Source organism: Thermobia domestica, chromosome 2 (assembly GCF_964235325.1).
Source record: "Thermobia domestica chromosome 2, izTheDome1.hap1.1, whole genome shotgun sequence".
In the NCBI taxonomy this organism is placed as follows: domain Eukaryota; kingdom Metazoa; phylum Arthropoda; class Insecta; order Zygentoma; family Lepismatidae; genus Thermobia; species Thermobia domestica.
In genome coordinates this window covers 295,571,413-295,591,657 of record NC_137455.1, presented here as the reverse complement: position 1 = coordinate 295,591,657, position 20,245 = coordinate 295,571,413, and the positions used below count along the sequence as shown (strand labels likewise).

At 36.2% G+C, this 20,245-nt stretch overlaps 1 protein-coding gene across 5 annotated transcripts in view; it reads right to left on the bottom strand.

The window, feature by feature from the left end:
• Bap111 (Brahma associated protein 111kD) overlaps positions 1 to 20,245 on the bottom strand; it is a 138,140-nt gene that overhangs the window by 38,288 nt on the left and 79,607 nt on the right. For all 5 annotated transcript variants that reach the window (XM_081748927.1, XM_081748924.1, XM_081748926.1 and 2 more), the window contains 4 exons: positions 16,234 to 16,341; positions 10,877 to 11,049; positions 8,449 to 8,550; positions 7,224 to 7,445 (listed from right to left, as the gene is read on the bottom strand). In XM_081748927.1, coding sequence (XP_081605053.1) covers positions 7,224 to 7,445; positions 8,449 to 8,550; positions 10,877 to 11,049; positions 16,234 to 16,341 — 605 coding nt within the window. The remainder of the gene's footprint in view (positions 1 to 7,223; positions 7,446 to 8,448; positions 8,551 to 10,876; positions 11,050 to 16,233; positions 16,342 to 20,245) is intronic.

The window sequence follows — 20,245 nt, the reverse complement described above, 5'->3', positions numbered from 1 at the left end:
AAATCTTTGAGTGTTACGTCCCACGGTTATGCCGGTTAGGCTAAAGGAGACGGTGATGATGAGTGATGAATGAAATGGTGGAATGAAGAAAGTGGGAGGAAACGGGAGAACCCCGAGAAAACCCACGCACACGGTGTTTGTCCACCACAAAGTTCACTTGGCGGGGGCTGGGTTCGAACCCGGGACCCCAAGCACCAGAGGTGAACGCTCTACCACTGAGCCACCGCGGCCCCGAGATATACCCTGATTTCAAGGAGGGTCTAAAGTAGGCAGGAGGTAAGCCTTGGCAACAATCGACATCCAGTGCTTCGGAGGGAAGATGGAAGTGTTAGGAAGCGGTAGCTCCATGTTTTTTTGTGTTCATAATAACGTGTGATGCGATGTATTTTGTCAGGTTGTATTTCACGTTTCTTCACTTATAAGCACCAAAGCATGCGTTTTCCCGAGTACGAGAGACCGTGCTGCTGACGATCCTTAACACTTCCGACATTGCGCCAAATGATTCCGTGTTCACTGCTATCAGTACTTACCGTTTGCCTATTTTGCACCAATCATAATATCAGAGCGTATCTCAAAATTCGCTTGATGGCATGTCTGGGAATTTCACCCTGCAGGGAATACTCTGTACATTCATTGAATAATAATGAAATTTGCATTTTTGGACTGGTTATGCATGACTTCCTTTACGCTGATAAGGACCACCATCCACAGTTTCTCAAATTCGAAATAGGGCCTCTTGAAATTTAGCTTCTTCGCTTTTTTGAACAGCCCTAGCTGTGAAACTATGCACTTTTTCCCACAGGTCCATATGAACTTTTTCTCTTATTTTGATGTAAAGAATTAGCTCTTACAGTTTGTCGGTATAGCTCATTAACACCCTAATTTATATTATTTAATTTACATATACCAATTATTACATCTTATTGAGCTGAAAAAAAATGATATCCGTGAGTGTAAAAGCTCATGCATAGTTTTCACAAAATGGAGAAAAACTAAGAATTTGTAAACTTAAAAACATGATGCTGTAGGAGAACCATGCCACTTATTGAGGTAAACACTGTAGTATAATATCACAAGCTTTTTATTATGACGCTAGCGAGATGAGCGTACGTAGTATGGTTAATGAGATATATCTACGGTTAACTCTTAAACTTTGTTTTCGGTTTAATAAAAATATTGTTCAACGATAACTCGGTAACGTATATCAATCGATAGATCACATCAAGCTGAACAAAGTGACATGGTTGAGAATTCTCATGAGTAATTTTCGAGAAAATTGAGCAAAACCATTTTTTTATGCCGCCAAATAGCAAGTCGTTTGTTGCTAGTAGTTACTGACAGTTTTTATTATGCTGAAGCAGATTGTACTTATTCAGGGTTCCCACAGATTTTTATAAACTGTCTTCCCTGACGAAAGTATTTTTTCTACGTTTTCGTAATCTTATTAGTTCAGAACATACAAAGAATGTAAAAGTGGCCGACAGGACTGGGACCCGAACCCGGGACCTCAGTCATATTGTGCCGATATGTTAATTACTAGGCCACCCATATCCACTTCCCAGAACAGCTACCCACTCTCGAACTCTCGAGGTCGGTGTTCTCATCTCGGACTACGTTGGCTGTATTACAGATCCCTACTGTGATTGGACAATTCTGTGTCTATACACCCTCCATTCCAAAAGAAACCGAACTTTTGAAAACAAATAGTACCACTAGTGCCATCTGTTGTAATATTTTACCGGTAGATGGCGTAGTCCCTCATTGACAACTGGTATAAATGTCATGACATTTGGATGCACGGCAACAAAGTTATTGCGTTTCAACTGTCAGTGTGTTGTGTACATCGGTCGGAAAATGAGTTTCAAACAACGAGCTGCAATTGAGTTTTGTGTTAAACCGGGTAAAACTTTTAGTGAAACGCACCAAATGCTACAAAATGCATATGGTGATGAGTGTCTATCCCGTACGCAAGTTTACGAGTGGTTCAGGCGATTCAAATCGGGTAGAGAGACGCTGGATGATGACGAAAGATCAGGCCGTCCCAGAACCGGATTATCGGAAGAAAACATCGAAAAAGTGCGTAAATTCATCAAACATAACAAAAAATCGTCGGTGAAAGTTATTCAAATGGAATTAGGCATTCCTCAAACAACCGCATACCGCATTTTGACCGAAGTTTTGGGCCTTAAGAAGGTTAATTCGCGGTTTGTACCACACAAACTCACCGAAGACCAAAAAGTTGATCGAATTGCGCATTGCAAAGACATCGTTAAAAGTGCTCGGCAGGATCGAAACTTCTTGAAATCGATTGTAACTGGTGACGAGACGTGGTGTTTTGAATATGAGCCCGAAACAAAGCGGCAAAGTGCTGAATGGAGAGCGCCGGATGAAGGAACACACAAAAAAAGTCGCTTGGTGAAGTCAAAAGTTAAGGTGATGCTGATTTGTTTTTACGATTCAAAAGGAATTATCCACAAAGAATTTGTTCAGCCCGACCAGACAGTCACTGGAGAGTTTTACTTGGGCGTCATGAAGCGTTTGCTGGCAAGAATTCGTCGTATTCGGCCCGAATATCGCGAAATTGGCAGTTCAACTCTTTTGGACGATAATGCACTATCACATCGTTCGCGACTTGTAACTGAATTTTTGGTCAAAAATCACATTATTCGGTTGCATCATCCGCCCTATTCACCAGATCTTGCTCCGTGCGATTTCTATCTGTTCCCGAAACTGCATTTGGCGATGAAAGGAAAGTGGCACGCATCGATTGATGCCATTGAGAAGGCGACGACCGCCGTCCTAAAGACCATTCCAATAAAGGACATGGAGGAGTCGTTTGACAACTTGTTGGAGCGTGCAAATATGTGTATCGATGCAGAAGGGGAATACATTGATTAATAAAAATGATTTGTTCCAAAATGTACATTGCTTTTTTGTTTTTTTAAAACGTTCGGTTTCTTTTGGAATGGAGGGTGTATACCGAGCACCTTATAACGGTTGTGATGTCATATGTACTAATGAAAGAAGAAAACAACTGATTTTTTTATGCATCAGATGCTCTATAGGTGCGAATTCTGTAACACACAAAGAGTGACAATGTGACCGACTGAACCGGAACCTCCGGCATACCGTGCCAATGCGTTAACCACTACGCTACCCATTTTCCCACTCTCGTGGTCAGTGTTCTCATGTAAGTTGTGCCAGAGACCCCTAGCTGTACACCATTACTTTAGATACCTGAACTAAAGGTACGGCACTAACTTCCTATAAAATGGGTGGGCTTAGAAAACATGCGCGAACATACACACAGTATTAAGACTATCAGGTGTTGAGGAGTTTCACAGTTGAATTCCAAAGATTGTCATAAGATCCTGATGAAATTTATATGGAACCTGCGAGAAAGTATACTCTTTAAAACTAAAGTAGATCTGTGCTGAAGTTATGCGTGAGCATGCATACAATGAAATCGGTTAATTATGATACTAACACTATCAAATATTGAGGAGTTTCATGGTCTAGCTCCAATGCCTATCACCAGGTCCTAATGGAATTTATATGAAAACACTGCGAGAATATATTTTTTTCAAACGACAATTAAATCAATAAAATTGGTGCAACTATGTCGAAATTATTATACACACATTACAGTAGGAACATTGTCAGCCATTTAGAAGTTTCATGGTCTAGCTCGGAAGACTATTGTTAGATCCTCATGAAATTTATATGGAACAACCAGAAAAGAATACTCTTTCAAAAATAAATAAAAAAAATGAAATGAAATGAAATTTTTAAGTTGTACGTCCCACGGTTATGCCAGCTAGGCTAAAGGAGACGGTGATTATGAGAAATAAATTAAATAGTGGAATGAAGAAAGTGGAAGGAAACGGAAGAACCCAGAGAAAACCCACGCACGCGATGTTTCTCCACCACAAAATTCACCTTGCGTAAGCTGGGATCGAACGGAGGACCCCATGCACCAGAGGTGAACGCTCTACCACTGAGCCACTGCGGACCACAAATAAATACGTAAAGTAGGTGCACCTCTGTCGAAGACTTATACTTGAACATACGCAGAACGTATGTACATTGTAACGATTCACAGCTAGTGTATGCTACTTTATAAACACATGTCTCAATTGTAAACTCATGTTATTGTATACAAACACGGTCACTAGCAGACGACAGTAGAACACTAGGAAGACACGAAGTAGGTTCGAAGGGGAGCCGAAGACGGACAACCCTCTTCACTACCGCCCCTTGCTGAGGGCATCCATAAAAAAGGACTACAGTCTAACAGAGACATCAGTTAATGACCGATCATTATCATCATCTCCGGGCGGCGCTGTAGGCGAAAGATATCCTAACAACCACCTACCTCCCGAGGCTGCTATGAGCGACGGAGGTTGCCTGTAACTCCCGAGGTCGCTGTGGTCGAAGGAGACTCCTTCAAACAAATATACCTCGGAGGCTGCTATGAGCAAACGTGCTCCTGTACAAACCTGAATCTAAATTGAACCTATGCTATCCGGAGCCATTACGGTGTGCTGAGGATACACTGAACTTGGAAACACTTCTATTATGTTACAAAGAAACTTCGTAAATTGATTATAGAAACTTATTTTTATAATGAATAGGTGAAGGCCTTATCCTGGACCGTATTTGCCTACCAAACACATTTCAATATAAACGGGTCAAACTGAGAAGCTCGTCTTTGTTTTGAAAGGAAGTCGGTTAAAAAGACGTATCTCAGTTCAGAAGGTCAGAGATGCCACACTCTCTATATTAAGGACTTCACGGTGCTGTAACTCATCTGATTTCAGAGTTAAGAACCAAACAACAAATCACGACACAACACACCTTGATGTAACTTGATGCATCTGTAACCTATTATTCTATATTGTTGTATTGTATGATCTCTAAATTCCAAATAACCTTATTATTTCAAAGTTGCCTTCATTATCAAGAACAACTACTTTGTTTCCCTGACATTAAGGAATTTTCCTATAATTTCCCTGACAAAAATAAAATTCCCTTACATTCCCTGACTTTCCAGGTCTGTGGGAACCCTGGTATTGCTGTTTGTCTTATTCTAACGATGACATTTACTCCTAATACGTGTAATCATATAGGTACTCCTCTAACAGTTATGCTACACATACTAGTTGTAAATAAAAGTAAAAACTAATGGCTCACTTGCAGATCAAAAATCATGATTAATTTATACAGATTCAACTTGAATTAGCAGACTGACTTCATTGTGTTTTTCTCGACATTAACTTCTACTATTACAAAATGACGAACAACATACCTACGGTAAAATAATAAATTTAAAATGTAGAAATCAGTACACATCTGGACATGTATGATAATTTAGAGAAATTACGAAACCGTCACACGTAACTTTGCGATGATTCGTTCTATATGTTGCTTTTCTGTGGGAAATAGCATTCTCCTTTTACTTATGAATTAATCAAATTAGTTTACAAGAACTAAGAATAACACTCGTAACTTGCAAAATATATACTCATGGTACTCCGTAGCGTACTTATTGATACCTGAAGTTAAGATTTTTTACGTCACAGTAAGACAAAAGTTTAATTGTCACTCTGCTGAGAGACGTTTCTTTACAGAGTTTATTAGAAGAACTGTAGCCCAAATATTATAAAGCTTAATCAAAAAGTGTAACTACTCTTAATTCTAATCCTTAATGAAAACTTCACCAAGAATATCACTAGTTAAAATATCCACTTTATTTGGGACAATAAAGAAATCTCAAACCAGGGTACGCTTAAACAAATCAGTGAAATTAATTCCCTGATTTTTATTTATATATTATTTATTTATTTATTTATACATGAACAAATATTGTCTTTATTCAGATAATCTCACTACCTCTTTTTAGTTTAACGTCCTAAATTTATAGTCTGTAGACTAAAGGAGACAAACATTTATTAATGTTGATAAGGTATGTACAGTAGAATGAAATACAACTTAACTGAGTTTAAAATTGTATATTTGGAAGTCCAATGTGCAATTCTAGCAACTAACAAATAGTATGTTTTCATTTTTACTTTATCTTTTAATGAATCATTAAAAAAAAAAAAAAAAAAAAAAAAAAAAAAAAAATTGCAAAACCCTCGAGAAAATTTGCGATTTGCGAACATAATGTTGTCTACCACAAGCTTACTACATGAATACGATAGAACTTTACCTTGAACTGATGTGTTAACCTTCACATCACAGGTACTAAGTTATCGTGCCTCCTGAATGCCAGGCACGAAGCAGGTAACTCCTTCGTTCATTGAAAATAGATCTGTTGTCATCATAAGTAATTTTACTGGCCAATTTAGTCATATATAACATTCAAATATACTATCTTAGTGTTATGGTTATGTTTTCACTCTTTTCAGATAAGTGTGTGCGCGTGTAGGAAAAATTACATACAGCTTGCTTGAAATCAGAGTTGTCAATGACTTAAGTAAAGTGGCAGAGCGAAAGTAACTGCACAGCTATAGGATCCGTACATTTATGATTACTGTACTAGTTTTCACGAATTTCTCATAGTTGGGACTAGGAATATTGTTACCTGCAGTTGTTCTTAACCTCCTATGTACTTTCCTTAATATACGGAAGAAAAGTCCCGTTAAACTTGAAACGCAGAGAGGTACTATAGAAGTTTTCCTAATATATGGATACGTCGATTCTCTTTTAGTTCGCTAGAGAAGTCTGTATATTTTATATATATATATATATATATATATATATATATATATATATAAACTAAGGAGTGAACTAAGGGGCATCACATGTCCCTTTACCTGCTCTTAAATATTTTATCCATTTTATCATTTTGTTTTAAATTTAATGCCTCCTTTTAGGACCGTGACTATGGGATGTGGATAATTTAAACTTCATGTGGAATTGAAATCACGTACGATCACATTGGTTTTCTTCACCGAAAGTATGGAAGCTATGAGGACACGAAGGATCTCTAATCCATTCTCTGATTTCCAGTACTTCCTAGAACAAAATGCTACTCAGCAAAGTACAACGTAACTTCGACTTACTGTCACGTGAAGGAAATTCGAAAATATATTAAGAGAAATAGACTTAGCAAAACGATGAATTATTGATCAATTACAGTATATATTTAATATATAATAAAAAATCATGTATAATGATAAATAAAAGTGTCGATACACTTAAAAATTCGGTGTACCTACCTCTGGTTGAGATGTGCTGTCTTCCGCGGGAGTCACAGGCTCCGCAGCTGCTGGCTGAGAATCTTCGGAGTCCGGAGCTCGATCCTCCTCGGATTTAATGTCATCCGCATCTCCTCCAGTTCCACTGCTCTTCAACCGCTCCTCCCGTTCTTTCTTCAGCAGTTCATATTGACGGTCTACCATCCTTTGGAACGTATCCTCATCAACAGCACGCTGGCAATGCTGAAATATTATCGAAATAGTAAGTTATAATCCTTTTCACAAACTCAAGTGTTACCAGCCAGGATTGCATAATTTACATCTGATAAATAAATAATATCTGTCTGTCATTTACTATTTCCAAGGCGTATGAAACTGACTTTGTTACCTGTCATAAAAATTTTGCTTATTTACAGTAAGTTTTGTTGTATGTATTTTGGGACAAGCAATTTGATTTGTATAAACAGATTAAAAAAAGATTGCAAATGTCTAACATATTTCGATACTGACATGTTCGTTTGATGGATATTTGATATTCATTATCCGTTATCGACATTGTTATTCATGATTTAAAGCTATGACAACTGTGATAAATAAAATAGGTTCCTTGGTTGTGTTTTTACGAATTTTTGTGTAGAGTTTCAACCACCATCTCGTGTACCTTGTTCTCGAGGTTGTTACTGATATAAAGAACCAATCATTTAATAAACACATTTTATACTTTTGGTGCAAGGAATCTACAACTTAAAAACCTCTTGATAAATTAGTTACTCATGTACAATTTGTCGACGACTTCTTTATGAAAGAAATGACGATCTAGCAAAAATGTTTTATGCTATTCTGAGGCCAAAAGAGCAAACATAACGTGTTAACGTTAAAAGTCAACGAATTCACGTGTCAGTGTATTATAATGGTTACATACTCAGTACGTCGAAAATCACTGATCATAATTTAAATTTTGTACAAATGTTTCAAGTTAAGTTTGTAAGCTGCAAGAAGAAAAAGTATTTCAGAGAAATTTTCACATTGTTACTGTTTAACGAACTATCACATTGTTGTGTATACAAACGATCATTAAATCTGAAGGGAATGTACAACGAAACTCTAACGGGCTGTTTTCAGGATGTCAGCAGCAATTATACACAGGAAAATAAACATTAACCTACGCATTGAGGAAAATAATAATTTTACTATTTATTTTCATAAATGAGCGTAAATATGAATACTGTAACTTATTAGCAATTACCTTCTTCAGTTCGTCCTGGAATGCCTCACTAGCTTCAAGAAATTTCCTCTTTTTCGCTTCAAATTTTTCTTCTATCTGTTGCAATTCCGCTTCCAGTTTTTTCTGTAAATAGATATACATATATAAGTACATAAAGAACGTGGTAATGTTCTGTATCTACTCAAGCTTATATTTCAGACCACCAAAAGTATTTAATCAATAAACTCTATACATTTTGCTATTACGGTCAGATACTATTTATTCTCTAATCTTTTTTAATATAAGGTTGTTATGATAAAAGCATATAGTGAGTTTATTTATTTTATTTTTGAATATTATGCTCCACAGTTCTGACCTTTAAGCCAGTGGTTCCCAACTGATGTGTCGCGTAGTTCTATAGGGTGTGTTGTGAAATTTTATAAAATGCTTAAAAATCATAGTAATTAGTTAATATTTACATAATTAGTTAAATTTGAGACAGACTATGCTATCAAAGTCTTCAGTGACAGCAACAAAGCTCAATACTTACATAAAGCACTATTTCATAAAAACTTATAGTCTTGAACTATTATAATTTACATTATCATTAATAAAAAATCAAGTAAGTATGTTGCGATATCGTAGGTATTCAGTAAAAAATGTCGTCAGTCAAAAAATGTTGGGAACCACTACTTTAAGCTACATGAGACGAAGATAAATGAATGATAGCGAAATAAATGATAAAAGGGCCAATGGTCTCAGCGAGATTTGCACCCGCGACAGACAGGTCCTGGATTACCAGTTTAATGTCTTCGACCACTGGATTATGGCAGCTGGTGATATATCGAGTGATTTATAAATTTCTGTACATTATAGATTTCGACATCCTCACTTCGTTAAATATATATTCTTGAAACTACACTAAGAGAGAAAAAAATGCTTGTATTCAGTTTATTTCTGCTACTTACATTGCTATCTTTTATTTTGTGAAGACATTCTGTGGTTTCTTTAGTCCCGTTTCTCTGAATTACAATTCACTGTAAGAACATTATTTTCCTATATACCCACAAGCAAATGTTTTGTACTTTGACTTTTAAATGTGAAAATAATTAAACACTGACTATGTTTAATAACGAGCCAAGGGTGGTTTAAAAAACGTGAGGGTCAACAAGAGTTTTTAATATTGAGATCTGGAAGAAAATTCACAACTGTGTTTATTAGTTTGGATTTCTTTTTCGCCTTCATTTCTTGCACGTGTCTCTCAGAGTCTTCTTAGGCCTGTTTGAGGTAACACTTTTTCTCTAAAATTTCAATGCAGCATCTCCGACAACTGTCATGAACTTAATTTCCGTTCTTCCTTAGCAAATCCTTTGCAAAGCACCACTAGGGAAAAATGAAATGAAATCTTTAAGTTTTACGTCCCACGATTATGCCGGTTAGGTGATGATGAGAGATGAGTGAAATGGTGGAAAGAAGAAAGTGGGAGGAAACGGGGAACCCCAAGAAAACCCACGAGCACGGTGTCTGTCCACCACAAAGCCCACATGGCACGAGCTGGGATCGAACCAGGGACCCCAAGCACCGGAAGTGAACGCTCTACCACTGAGCCACCGCGCCCCCCATATAATATTTTTGAGTAATGAATGGGGAATTTAGGTTTGAATATATACGAATAATATACGGGAGTGAAACGTGATAACCCACAAATGTCTGTTCATCAAGATTTTACAAACACACACACTTTTACGAACATTTTTCGTTTTTTGGTTTAAAGCTGCCAACCCTGCCTCTGTTGAAAATAAAATCGCCATGTAAGTACTGTTCTTCATATATATATATATATATATATATATATATATATATATATATATATATATATATATAGATAGATAGATAGATAGATAGATAGATAGATAGGTAGATACATAGATAGATACATATAGATATATAAACTACGTACCCTAGATCGTACTATATATACATATTCCTTTTCACGAACAAAAGCAGCTATGATAACTTAATGGAACGTATAGTACATATTTCAAAATATATACAGTACTCACTCTTCACTAACTTACAAGTTGATTTCTACTACTAAATTGCTAAATCCTATAATGTGAATGACTGAACATCTTCACGATTTAGCTTAACACATGCTGATAAAGAACATTCGTGCATTATGCCAGAAATATTGATGAAAATTTAAGATCAAGTTGATTATCACTACAATATATAAAGGTGAGTACTGTACATAAAAACAGATATGCTTAAAGTAGTTTGTGCCAATTTTTTCAAATATGGATACACTAAAAAAAAAAGTAAATTACAATCAATTAGAATGTGGTGATTAATCTGAAAAGATCCCAACATTTAAAATACATAAATAAATAAATATATAAATTATTATTATTAATAATAATAATAGTTGCTTTAAACATGACTATACAGTGGCTTGAGTATTTCAGCTTACCTGATGCATAGTTAGAGACATCACTTGTCTTTTAAGCACTTGCATTCTGGTGGTAGTGACCACGGATCTTACATCAGGAACCACAGCATCTGAGAAAATCTCATTTATCAAACGATGATTTCTGAGGTAGCGTGCATATGCTACATGCTTTACGCTGAAGCCATCATCTTGATCTAAGCCATAGGAGAAAAAATATAGTTAGTTATATAATGCATGAAATTACATACAGATTATGACACATTGACCTCTCTTCCTATTACTGAATTAATATATATATATATATATATATCGCTTTCTGTTCTGTATATGTACGGACGGACACACATGCTAATGGCTCACTCAGTCACTACGCGCGAGAGTCCTTTTTGATCAATCACACCGAGGACTTTTCTCTGTTTATATGTTGTCAACTTACGTAAACAGAAGTAGCAACTGAGATCGAATGGTAAGTTTGAGAGATATTTGATGATTCACATTTGGTGTTAGATTAGTTAGTTTTCTTTATTATACTATTTATTGCAATTAATTATAGTGTGCTTTTGGTGTTAGTATATACTGCACTTATTAGGTTCGTGTGAATGAAATGTCCGTCTTGACATTAGTAGAAAGCTCACTTCAGGAACACAATGCAGAGATGGACTAAGGTCACAAACTCTGTACACGCCCAACATAGCAGTCAGGAGGCAGTGAGCTGTTGAACAGGGTCGTGAGAAAGTACACCACACACACATGCGCGATAACAAGTTATTTTGCTTTGTGACTTCAAAGTGGGGCATTCTGTTCGCCAAGACGCGAAAAATATTAACAATGCACTTCGGCTAGGAATGAAGAATGAACTTCTCCATCCATCGTTGGTTTGTTGAATTCCGTTCCGGTGACACAGCATTGCTAAATGTGCCTCGTGGGCACCGACAAACCATCATGTGCAGATGAGCTCCTCAAGAACATCATTGAAGTGGACCCTCGAAAAATCTCGTGCCATTGCAGATTGAGTTATTACATGATACCGCCGTTGTACGGCAGCTCCGTGCAATCAGTAAGGAACAAAATGAACGCATGGATACTACATGAGCTGACATCGGACAAGAATCCTCGTCTGGAGATATATCGTTTTCTGAATGTACGGAATAACAGGAGAACTTTAGGATTGTCACTTCAGATTAAAAAAGATTGACACTCGTAAACGGTCAGAACAGGTTGAATTGTGATCGACGTCCAGGATGATTTATAGTTTTCCTCTCTCCACCCGTACGGTTGTTGTTATTGGTATGGTGAGAGTGATCCATCATGTTCTTCCCAGGTAAGATGAAATCATCAACCTAGATAGTTATAGTGCTGAACTCCAAGAATACACCGCAAACTTGTGTCCGTAAGAATCCAGCAATGGTCAACAGACACGGTGTCCTCATGATGCACTATACTGCTTGTCTTCATGACGCGCAAAGGATGGTGGAGACTCGTCACGAGTTTCAGTGTGAAACATTTTTCATTCATCTTATGTCCCAATCTCTCTCCCACTGTCCAATTACGCCTTCGAGCATCTCATCACTTCTTGGGAGAGAAGAGTCCCTGATAATCCACGCTGCAACATGCCGTTGAGGATTTCTTCGCAACGCAGGTTTTAGACTTCTTTTCTCACAAAATCCAATCAATCACTGAATGATGGCAAGAGAATGTGGTAGCAAATGGCGACTATTTTGATTAACCAGATATTGTATTTTTTATTGTTTTGGCCTCTACGAATGATGCACCTGGGACGGACATTTCATTCGCACCTAATATCACTGTGTGTCTATGTGTTTATTGCTTTGGTTGCGTTGATTGAAATATGCCGAAATCAACAGCATTTAAATGAGGAATTCAGGAGACTGATCTCTACTTGGAAGAAGACTCCCAAAATAAGACAGGAAACATAAAGCTCGTGAAACGATCTATTCACTGCCAATAGAATTTTGACTTGGGAAAGAAATCATGGAAGTCTTCCTGTTGATGTAAATGAAGTGACAGAAGAAGAAAGCGCGAAGTAAATAATACCAAAAGGATGGGAAAGGGAAAGGAATCACAAGAGAAAAGAAAAGAGTGGAGGAGAAACCTGGACCATTTCTGGAAACTTCGAGCAAGATAGATAACAAATTATACTTTAAAAAATGTCTGCGCGATGCCATTAGTCGATATTTATATTCTTGCCAATAAAGCCCCCTAACCTGAGTCTAAAAAATAATCCAATCCTTGAACAAATGCATATCTATAAATGCCACAGTACAAATATCCACTCAATTCTAACTGCCCACTAAATCAATTTTAATTATAACACTTGTTAATATATGCAAGAGTGCCTCTACTGCAACTCTAATTCTGGGACATTTACGTTTATATCCATAGTAGCGACACCACATGGCGCACATGTAAAGGTTTTGCTTCTATCGAGATCGATGGCGACATTCTTTCTGCTTTGCCGATGACTATATAGAACATTAACGATCAATTGTTCTACCAGTATTCAATCTGACTGTAATTATTTCTAATGAAAACACATTTCATGTTTTTCTTTTTACACTTAAAATCGTAAACTAATAGTTGCAAAACTAATTTTAAAATGTCGATTCTCAGCAAAACTTTACAAAGAAGTATTTGACGAATAAAAGATGACAATTGCAATTATTATTATTATTATTATTATTATTATTATTATTATTATTATTATTATTATTATTATTATGTTGCTGTTGTTGTCATCGTCATCCATACGGAACAAACTGACTTATCTAAAATGTATTATACGTTTATGCTACTTTTTAAACTATATACTTGAAGTATTTAGTTGTATGAAGTTTTGTTGATACCTAAAATAAGTAACATCAAAATACAAATACAATGAAACGAATGTTCGATAGAGTTAACAAAGTGGTTGGACAGAGAATAAATGCAATAACACTAAATGGGACCAACAGTACTTCTTAGCTCGGATACCTTCGTGGAGACCATGCATATACTCAAGATCTGAGCCTCTGACGGACCTGAGATGGCAAATTTGTGCCCTGAGAACTACAACGCAGTTCAAGAAGTATTCTAATTCTACTGACACAATCATTCATTCACAATGTTATTATATGAAAATAAATTAAATCTTACAATGTTAAATATTTCCGTTACTCCTTCATCAAATGAAATCGACAAATAAAATAAATTAACTTTCTTGACTACCTTTAAACTCTTTCTACCTCTAACAATCCTGTTGGTAAGCATTTTTATTTTTTTTTTACAGTAATTATTCAATAATGAGCAATAAAATTTGAACACTTTTAGACATGTGAAGCTTTGATCTTCTGAACTAAAAATAACTATTTGTTTAATAGAACAAGGCTACTTATGTCACGCTAATATATTCCGATTAAAAATCTGTTTCTTGTTTCCAAGTGTATGTATGGCTCCTTGCTTAGTTTCTTAGAATGTGCCAACAAATAGATTTTGTGATTTTTCAAAAAGTAACTTATGACTAATTAGTTGTACTATACTATACAATGAGAAGACTAAACGAAAAATCATATGAGAATCAACGAAGCCCATCGTTAATAATTTACAAACCAGGTGACACATCCTAATATGATAGTTTTCATCCTATCTTTTCGAAGCTACTGAAAGTCATTAACTAAGATACAAACTGCTGTGTAAAACCCGAAATATGAGTGAATATTTTCAAATTTTCTCAGTACGTGACAGTACTATCTACTTCGTACTGAGGTTTTGAGCAAAATATCCGAGCAATATGGGATGTATGAAAATGACTATCATCTTGGAAGAAGTATGTTCGAGAAATAGGCTGCACTACATTTACTGGACGGAAAGTTTTTGCCAAGGAAATTCAAAAGGAAATGTTACTACTAGTGGCAAACAGTATACAACTGAATCGTGAAATTCACTGCAGAAAGTGAAACGAATGTGACGAATAACAACCTTGGCTTCCAGTGAAAGTTGCGACAGAGGAAACGCTGCACCAGGTGGAAGATATGGTTCATGATGACAGCGGTGTATAGATTGACCTCACTGCATCTGACATTGTGTGTTTATATGTATCACCCTACAGGATGATGCGTAAGCAGCTAAACTTCCGAAAAGTATGTATACATTGGATACCGAGAAATTCTACTGAAGAACACGAAAGAAATCGAATGGGTTTGTCCTTGAAACATCTCCTGTCAGTGTGCCAAAGAAGAAAACATGATTAACAAGCTCGTTCCAGCTTATAAACATGGATGCATTATTACAGACTGAAACGAAGCGAGCACCATGTGGAATCCGTGAAAACACCTTTTATCACCACTAGCGGAAAAACTACGATTACGTCCGCTGCTGGGAAAGTTATCCTTACGTGTTCCTGATAGCCAGTGTGTTATCTGTCCATTTCCTGAGGCAAACGGAGAGTCTAATTGCTGCATCATATTGTGATGTTCTGCTACAGCTTTGTAGTTATTATGCGCCGAAAACGTCCGACATTACTGAACCGAAGTGCGCTGTTCCATCATGACAATACCGAACCTCATGTGGTCCAAGCAATCCAGAAACGACTTGGCACAATTCAAGTAACAACTTCAGCACCGCGTATAGTCCTGACTTAGCTCCAAATAATTTCACCTGTTTTGTTTCCACTTTCGTTGTAAAGTTTCGTGGATGATGCAGAAGTGGAACACGAGGTCCGCAATTGACTGACAACCCCACAGATTCCTATACACCAAATACATTTATGAGAAAAGCATTTCAATGTGAATGATTATTATCTGGGAAAATAAAACTAGTTGTCATGTAAGCACTTCGGTTTCTTATTTCTTACATTTTTCTGTAGCAATCTGTAACTTAGTACTGACTTTTTCTTGTAACACTTAATGAAACGCCATGAAATGTTTAATTTATCGAATTTTTTTCTGTAATCAATAAAAACCTGTATGATTTTCATATTACTTTTACAATTAGGAAGAATCGTTGATTTGGATACACAAAAGAAAAAAGAAAAGATAAAATAAGAAAAAGAATACCAAATATTAAAAGATACAAACATTTTTTTTGCTTATATTTTTCTTAACATAGGGTCAACCAGACTAAAATGTACATACAAGAGACAACACTACAGAATTTTGGAGTTAAAACTCTAATACACTTACCATAAAAAATTCTTACATGTTACCTAAAATTTCTCGGATATAGCAATTATTACTCTTAGAATGTATGTAAACAAAATGCTCTACAAGGGGAAATAAAAAAAATGCCAGTATACAGTACACTATACAAATAAGCAGTATAGCTTGCTAGGTTCTAAATATTTTACTTAAAACGGAGGAAGATATGTATAAAATGTTACTCACCATCTTCATCTTCTGCAGGTTGGATGTCAATGCGTCGATCAGCTGCTTTGCTTCCTCGCTCACTGGAAGAACGGTCATGGGTCTCCTTGTCCTCAGCTGCCTGTTGCGCTGTCATGAAATAAAGAAACATGCTTTATACTTACCAGTAGCAACAGAAGACTTAATTATAGAGCCTTTTACTCAGGAATTCGGATTGACAACTTCGTGACAGCATACACAAGAGATAAAGAAAATGTCCCAATCAGTATGGGTTTTCTGCGGCATTGCTTACATGCGATGATATCCGAGAAGTTGTTTTATCAGATTTTCTTTTTAAGTATATCTCTGAAATTATCCAATGTATCCATGTTGATTTATTGGAAAATGTGCGATATTATATCTAATTTACTGAAATTGAAATTACAGATTAATTTGTTTTTGAGTAAGGTTTTATTTTATTTTATTTTTTTTTAATTATTATTATAAAGTACAAAAGAAAAGCCTCTCGGAACGAAATTGAAATACATGTCAATCCGAAGTTCTGAAATATTACTCTACTATATAAAGACTTCCACATTTTTTAAAAAAGTTTTGTCTTTTAGATTTTATAATTCACATTATTACAAAAGAAAGCAAATAAGACTTTTTCTTCTCTTAAGCAGACATGCAGCAAATTAAAAACAATAATAAATAAGTAACAGTAATACTGAAAATAATACATATATGTATCGGGAATTTTCCTACTTGTAAACAACATGCAATAAAGCTCCCCTGTCGCAACTAAAAGCAAATAAAATTCCTGTACGATGTATGAAATATCTGAACAGTAACAGAGTTGTGCTACTGACTAGTAGAAACATAGTAACTAACTAAAAGTAAGTAACAGAATTATCTTACTTTAAAATTGTTTAAATCAGCAAGTTCAATGCTACAAATAAAGACTGTCAAGGTAAACACGTTAAAAATATTTTAAAAAATACTAACATGAGTGAAGCAGAATATATCACTTTTATCTCATATACACTCTGTCCAAAAATATACTTTAGAACTTTGCAGTCAAGTGGCGGGATAGAGACAAGCTTGTGACTGACATAGAGATGAAATGAGTTTTGTAGGATGTACCAACTCAAGATTTATTTATCATTATTTTTCTGTTTGGTAATGAATAACTTTCTTGTCTTTACAGGCGAAAGGAGCAACATAATTTGGAAAAAAGGCATCTGTACATGAAAAGAACGTATGTGGCGTTCTGTTAATACTAACTCGGACACCCAAGTCCAGAGGAATTGAACTAGGTCATTCATAAGGAAACGATTCAGAAACTTGATGCAAACAGACAGTATGGATTTGAAGCACCATGTAGGCACGCTAGGAAGAACTAAAGATACGGAAAGAATTCTACGGACATTCCAGCGTTCACCGCAGAAGCCTCTTTGTTAAACATTATTGGAACTGTAACTTCCTCGCACAACATTACATAGGATACTCCGAAAACATCTTCATTTGTTTCCATTTCGATTGTAATTATTACAGGATATCAACCCAAACGACAGACCAAATCGCGCATAGTTTGCCACGGACATTCTTGTACGTGTAAATAGGTACGGAAATTTTGTGGTATTTTCAGACTAATTCACTTCTCATGTGTGCAGTCAAGTTTATAAACATAACTTACGCACCTGAGACTCATGCATTTCTGTAAGGCAGGTGGTACGTGATAGCCAGAAAAGTTAAAGTCTGGTGCTGCATGTTGGTTAATCGCATTACAAAGTCGTTCTTTTTTTTACCGAAGAAACAATTAATCATGCAAATTGTCTTACATGCTGGAATTATACCTGATACTACAATTGAATGATCTGCAACTACGTGTACTCTATCAGCAACACGTTGGCACCACCACATTGGTCCATGTAAGTCAGACATTTCCTGGACAGGACTTCCCCTACATCGTTGGATTGGGAGGGATGCTCCGATTACATGTTTCGGTAGATCTCCTGACAATGTACCTTGGAGTTCTTTTTATCGAGAAGTCAAGAATATAGTATACAGAACGCCTGTAGTTAATACTGATGATTCGAGGTGCAAGGTAACATGACCATGCTGCCACATTTGATTTTGAAATGTTTAAAAGGATTTGGACAGAATTGGAGTATCGTTTAGACAGCATACCTACCACCAAAGGTGCCCAGTGATATTGGACTCAACCTAAAGATAAAAAGAAATTGAGTTTGTGCATCACAGAAAACTTACTTCGCCTCTATATCCATTACAAGCTCCACCATATGAAAGTGAAGCTGTAAAGTACCATTTGGGACACACTGTACATCATATATTGGAATAAGAGTGACCAAGACCTTTGCCTGAGGCAACTTTCGGCCTTTCTAACAAAATGTGTGGCAACAACGTTTGGTTTCACTCAATTCCACCAACGATGAAGTTGTCCGAAACCCTTTGGATGAAATCCGGTACACATATTTGTTTAAAAAAACGTAACTTACAAATACATAGACTGCAGTCCATGACGATTTGCATTTTTATATCCTAGAAATTCTAATTCCAGAAAATGTTCAATATGAATGAATGAACTTCAGAGAGTGTTCCTATTGTCTAACGAATTTTACTTATCAATAACTCGAAAATACTTAACAACATCATGAGGTGTTTGTATTTCAATTGCCTCTAGAAGTTTATGTCCAGAGTGTTCAATAAAATGGAGATGATGAAACCAAATGCATAGCGTGGTATATCAAGATGGAATCTCTTGTCCTAACGTCATGAATCTTCAAACCAAGATACTACAGAACATGTCTGCGAACAGCACTACGGACTGGCACGGGAAGATTATCGAGACTGACAGTATTCTTAACAGAAAAAATGATGATAAAAGACACAGAGAATTCGTTAAGTAATTTGAACGAAATCTAAGAAAGCTGAGTTGGACAGCATCAAAAAGAGTTAGGTATGCCACCAACAATTTACAAAATACTACATAGAAAGCTTCAGTTCTGTCATTGCTAAAACTTCAATTGCTGTAACGTCTGGAGCTTGATAATAGGCTAAAGAGATTTAAACTTTACTGTAGGTATATTGGGTAGAAATGAACGGGACCACAATTGGTTGGAGAGCAAGGTTTTCTCAGAGAAATCAACTTTTCACTTATCCGGAAAGGTTAATAAACACAACCTCTGCGTACGGAGATCTGAGAAAGGTGAAGTTGTAGTGTGGCGTGATGCGCGATCGGGTAATTGATAGTTACTTTCTTTTAAGAAGGCACTGTTAATGCAAACATTTTTCTTGATATTATATAAATTTTCTTCTCTCCACATGTGGAAAATACAACCAAACACTATTTCCCAACTTAAGTGTCTACCTTGCCACTGGATCTACACTCTTCATAATTGGCTGGATCTACATTCACATGGTAGGTAAGACTGGTCGTGATGGACCAACACTGTCATCCTACTCCGCGGACATAACGCTACTGCATTTCTTTTTATAGCGTTTCGTGAAGAATAAAGCGTCCATTTTTAAAATGCCTAATACAGGCATCAAGCGAAGAATCAGAAATCCAGCAGAATTTCGCCAAACACGCAAAGAAAACTTGATTACCGACTAGAAATCCTTTAGTAAACGAAGTGTGGCACATATAAATGACATATGGGCAGACAAATGAAGCAAAGGCTGTGACACTACGCTGCCGTATGACTAAGCACACTGCAGCGCGCAAGCAAGGAACAAATACTTCTCGTTTTCCGACAATACGGCAGCCCTCTCATTTGCTTCCACCGTTTAAAGGGAATTTAGAGCGCCATTTTCAAACGCTGTTCCTTAACAATGGAGATCATATGATAAAAAAAAAACAAAAAACTTTTGAGTTTGTGATTGAAAAAATAGCAAGGAGCTACACTAATTAGTTTTTGTGTTATTGATAAGTAACATTTTTATAGGCTTTTGGAATCACTATTTTAATCTCCCTCATCCGAATTATAGCTCTTTTAACTTCGTCGCCTTAATACACCTTCTCAAAGTTGGA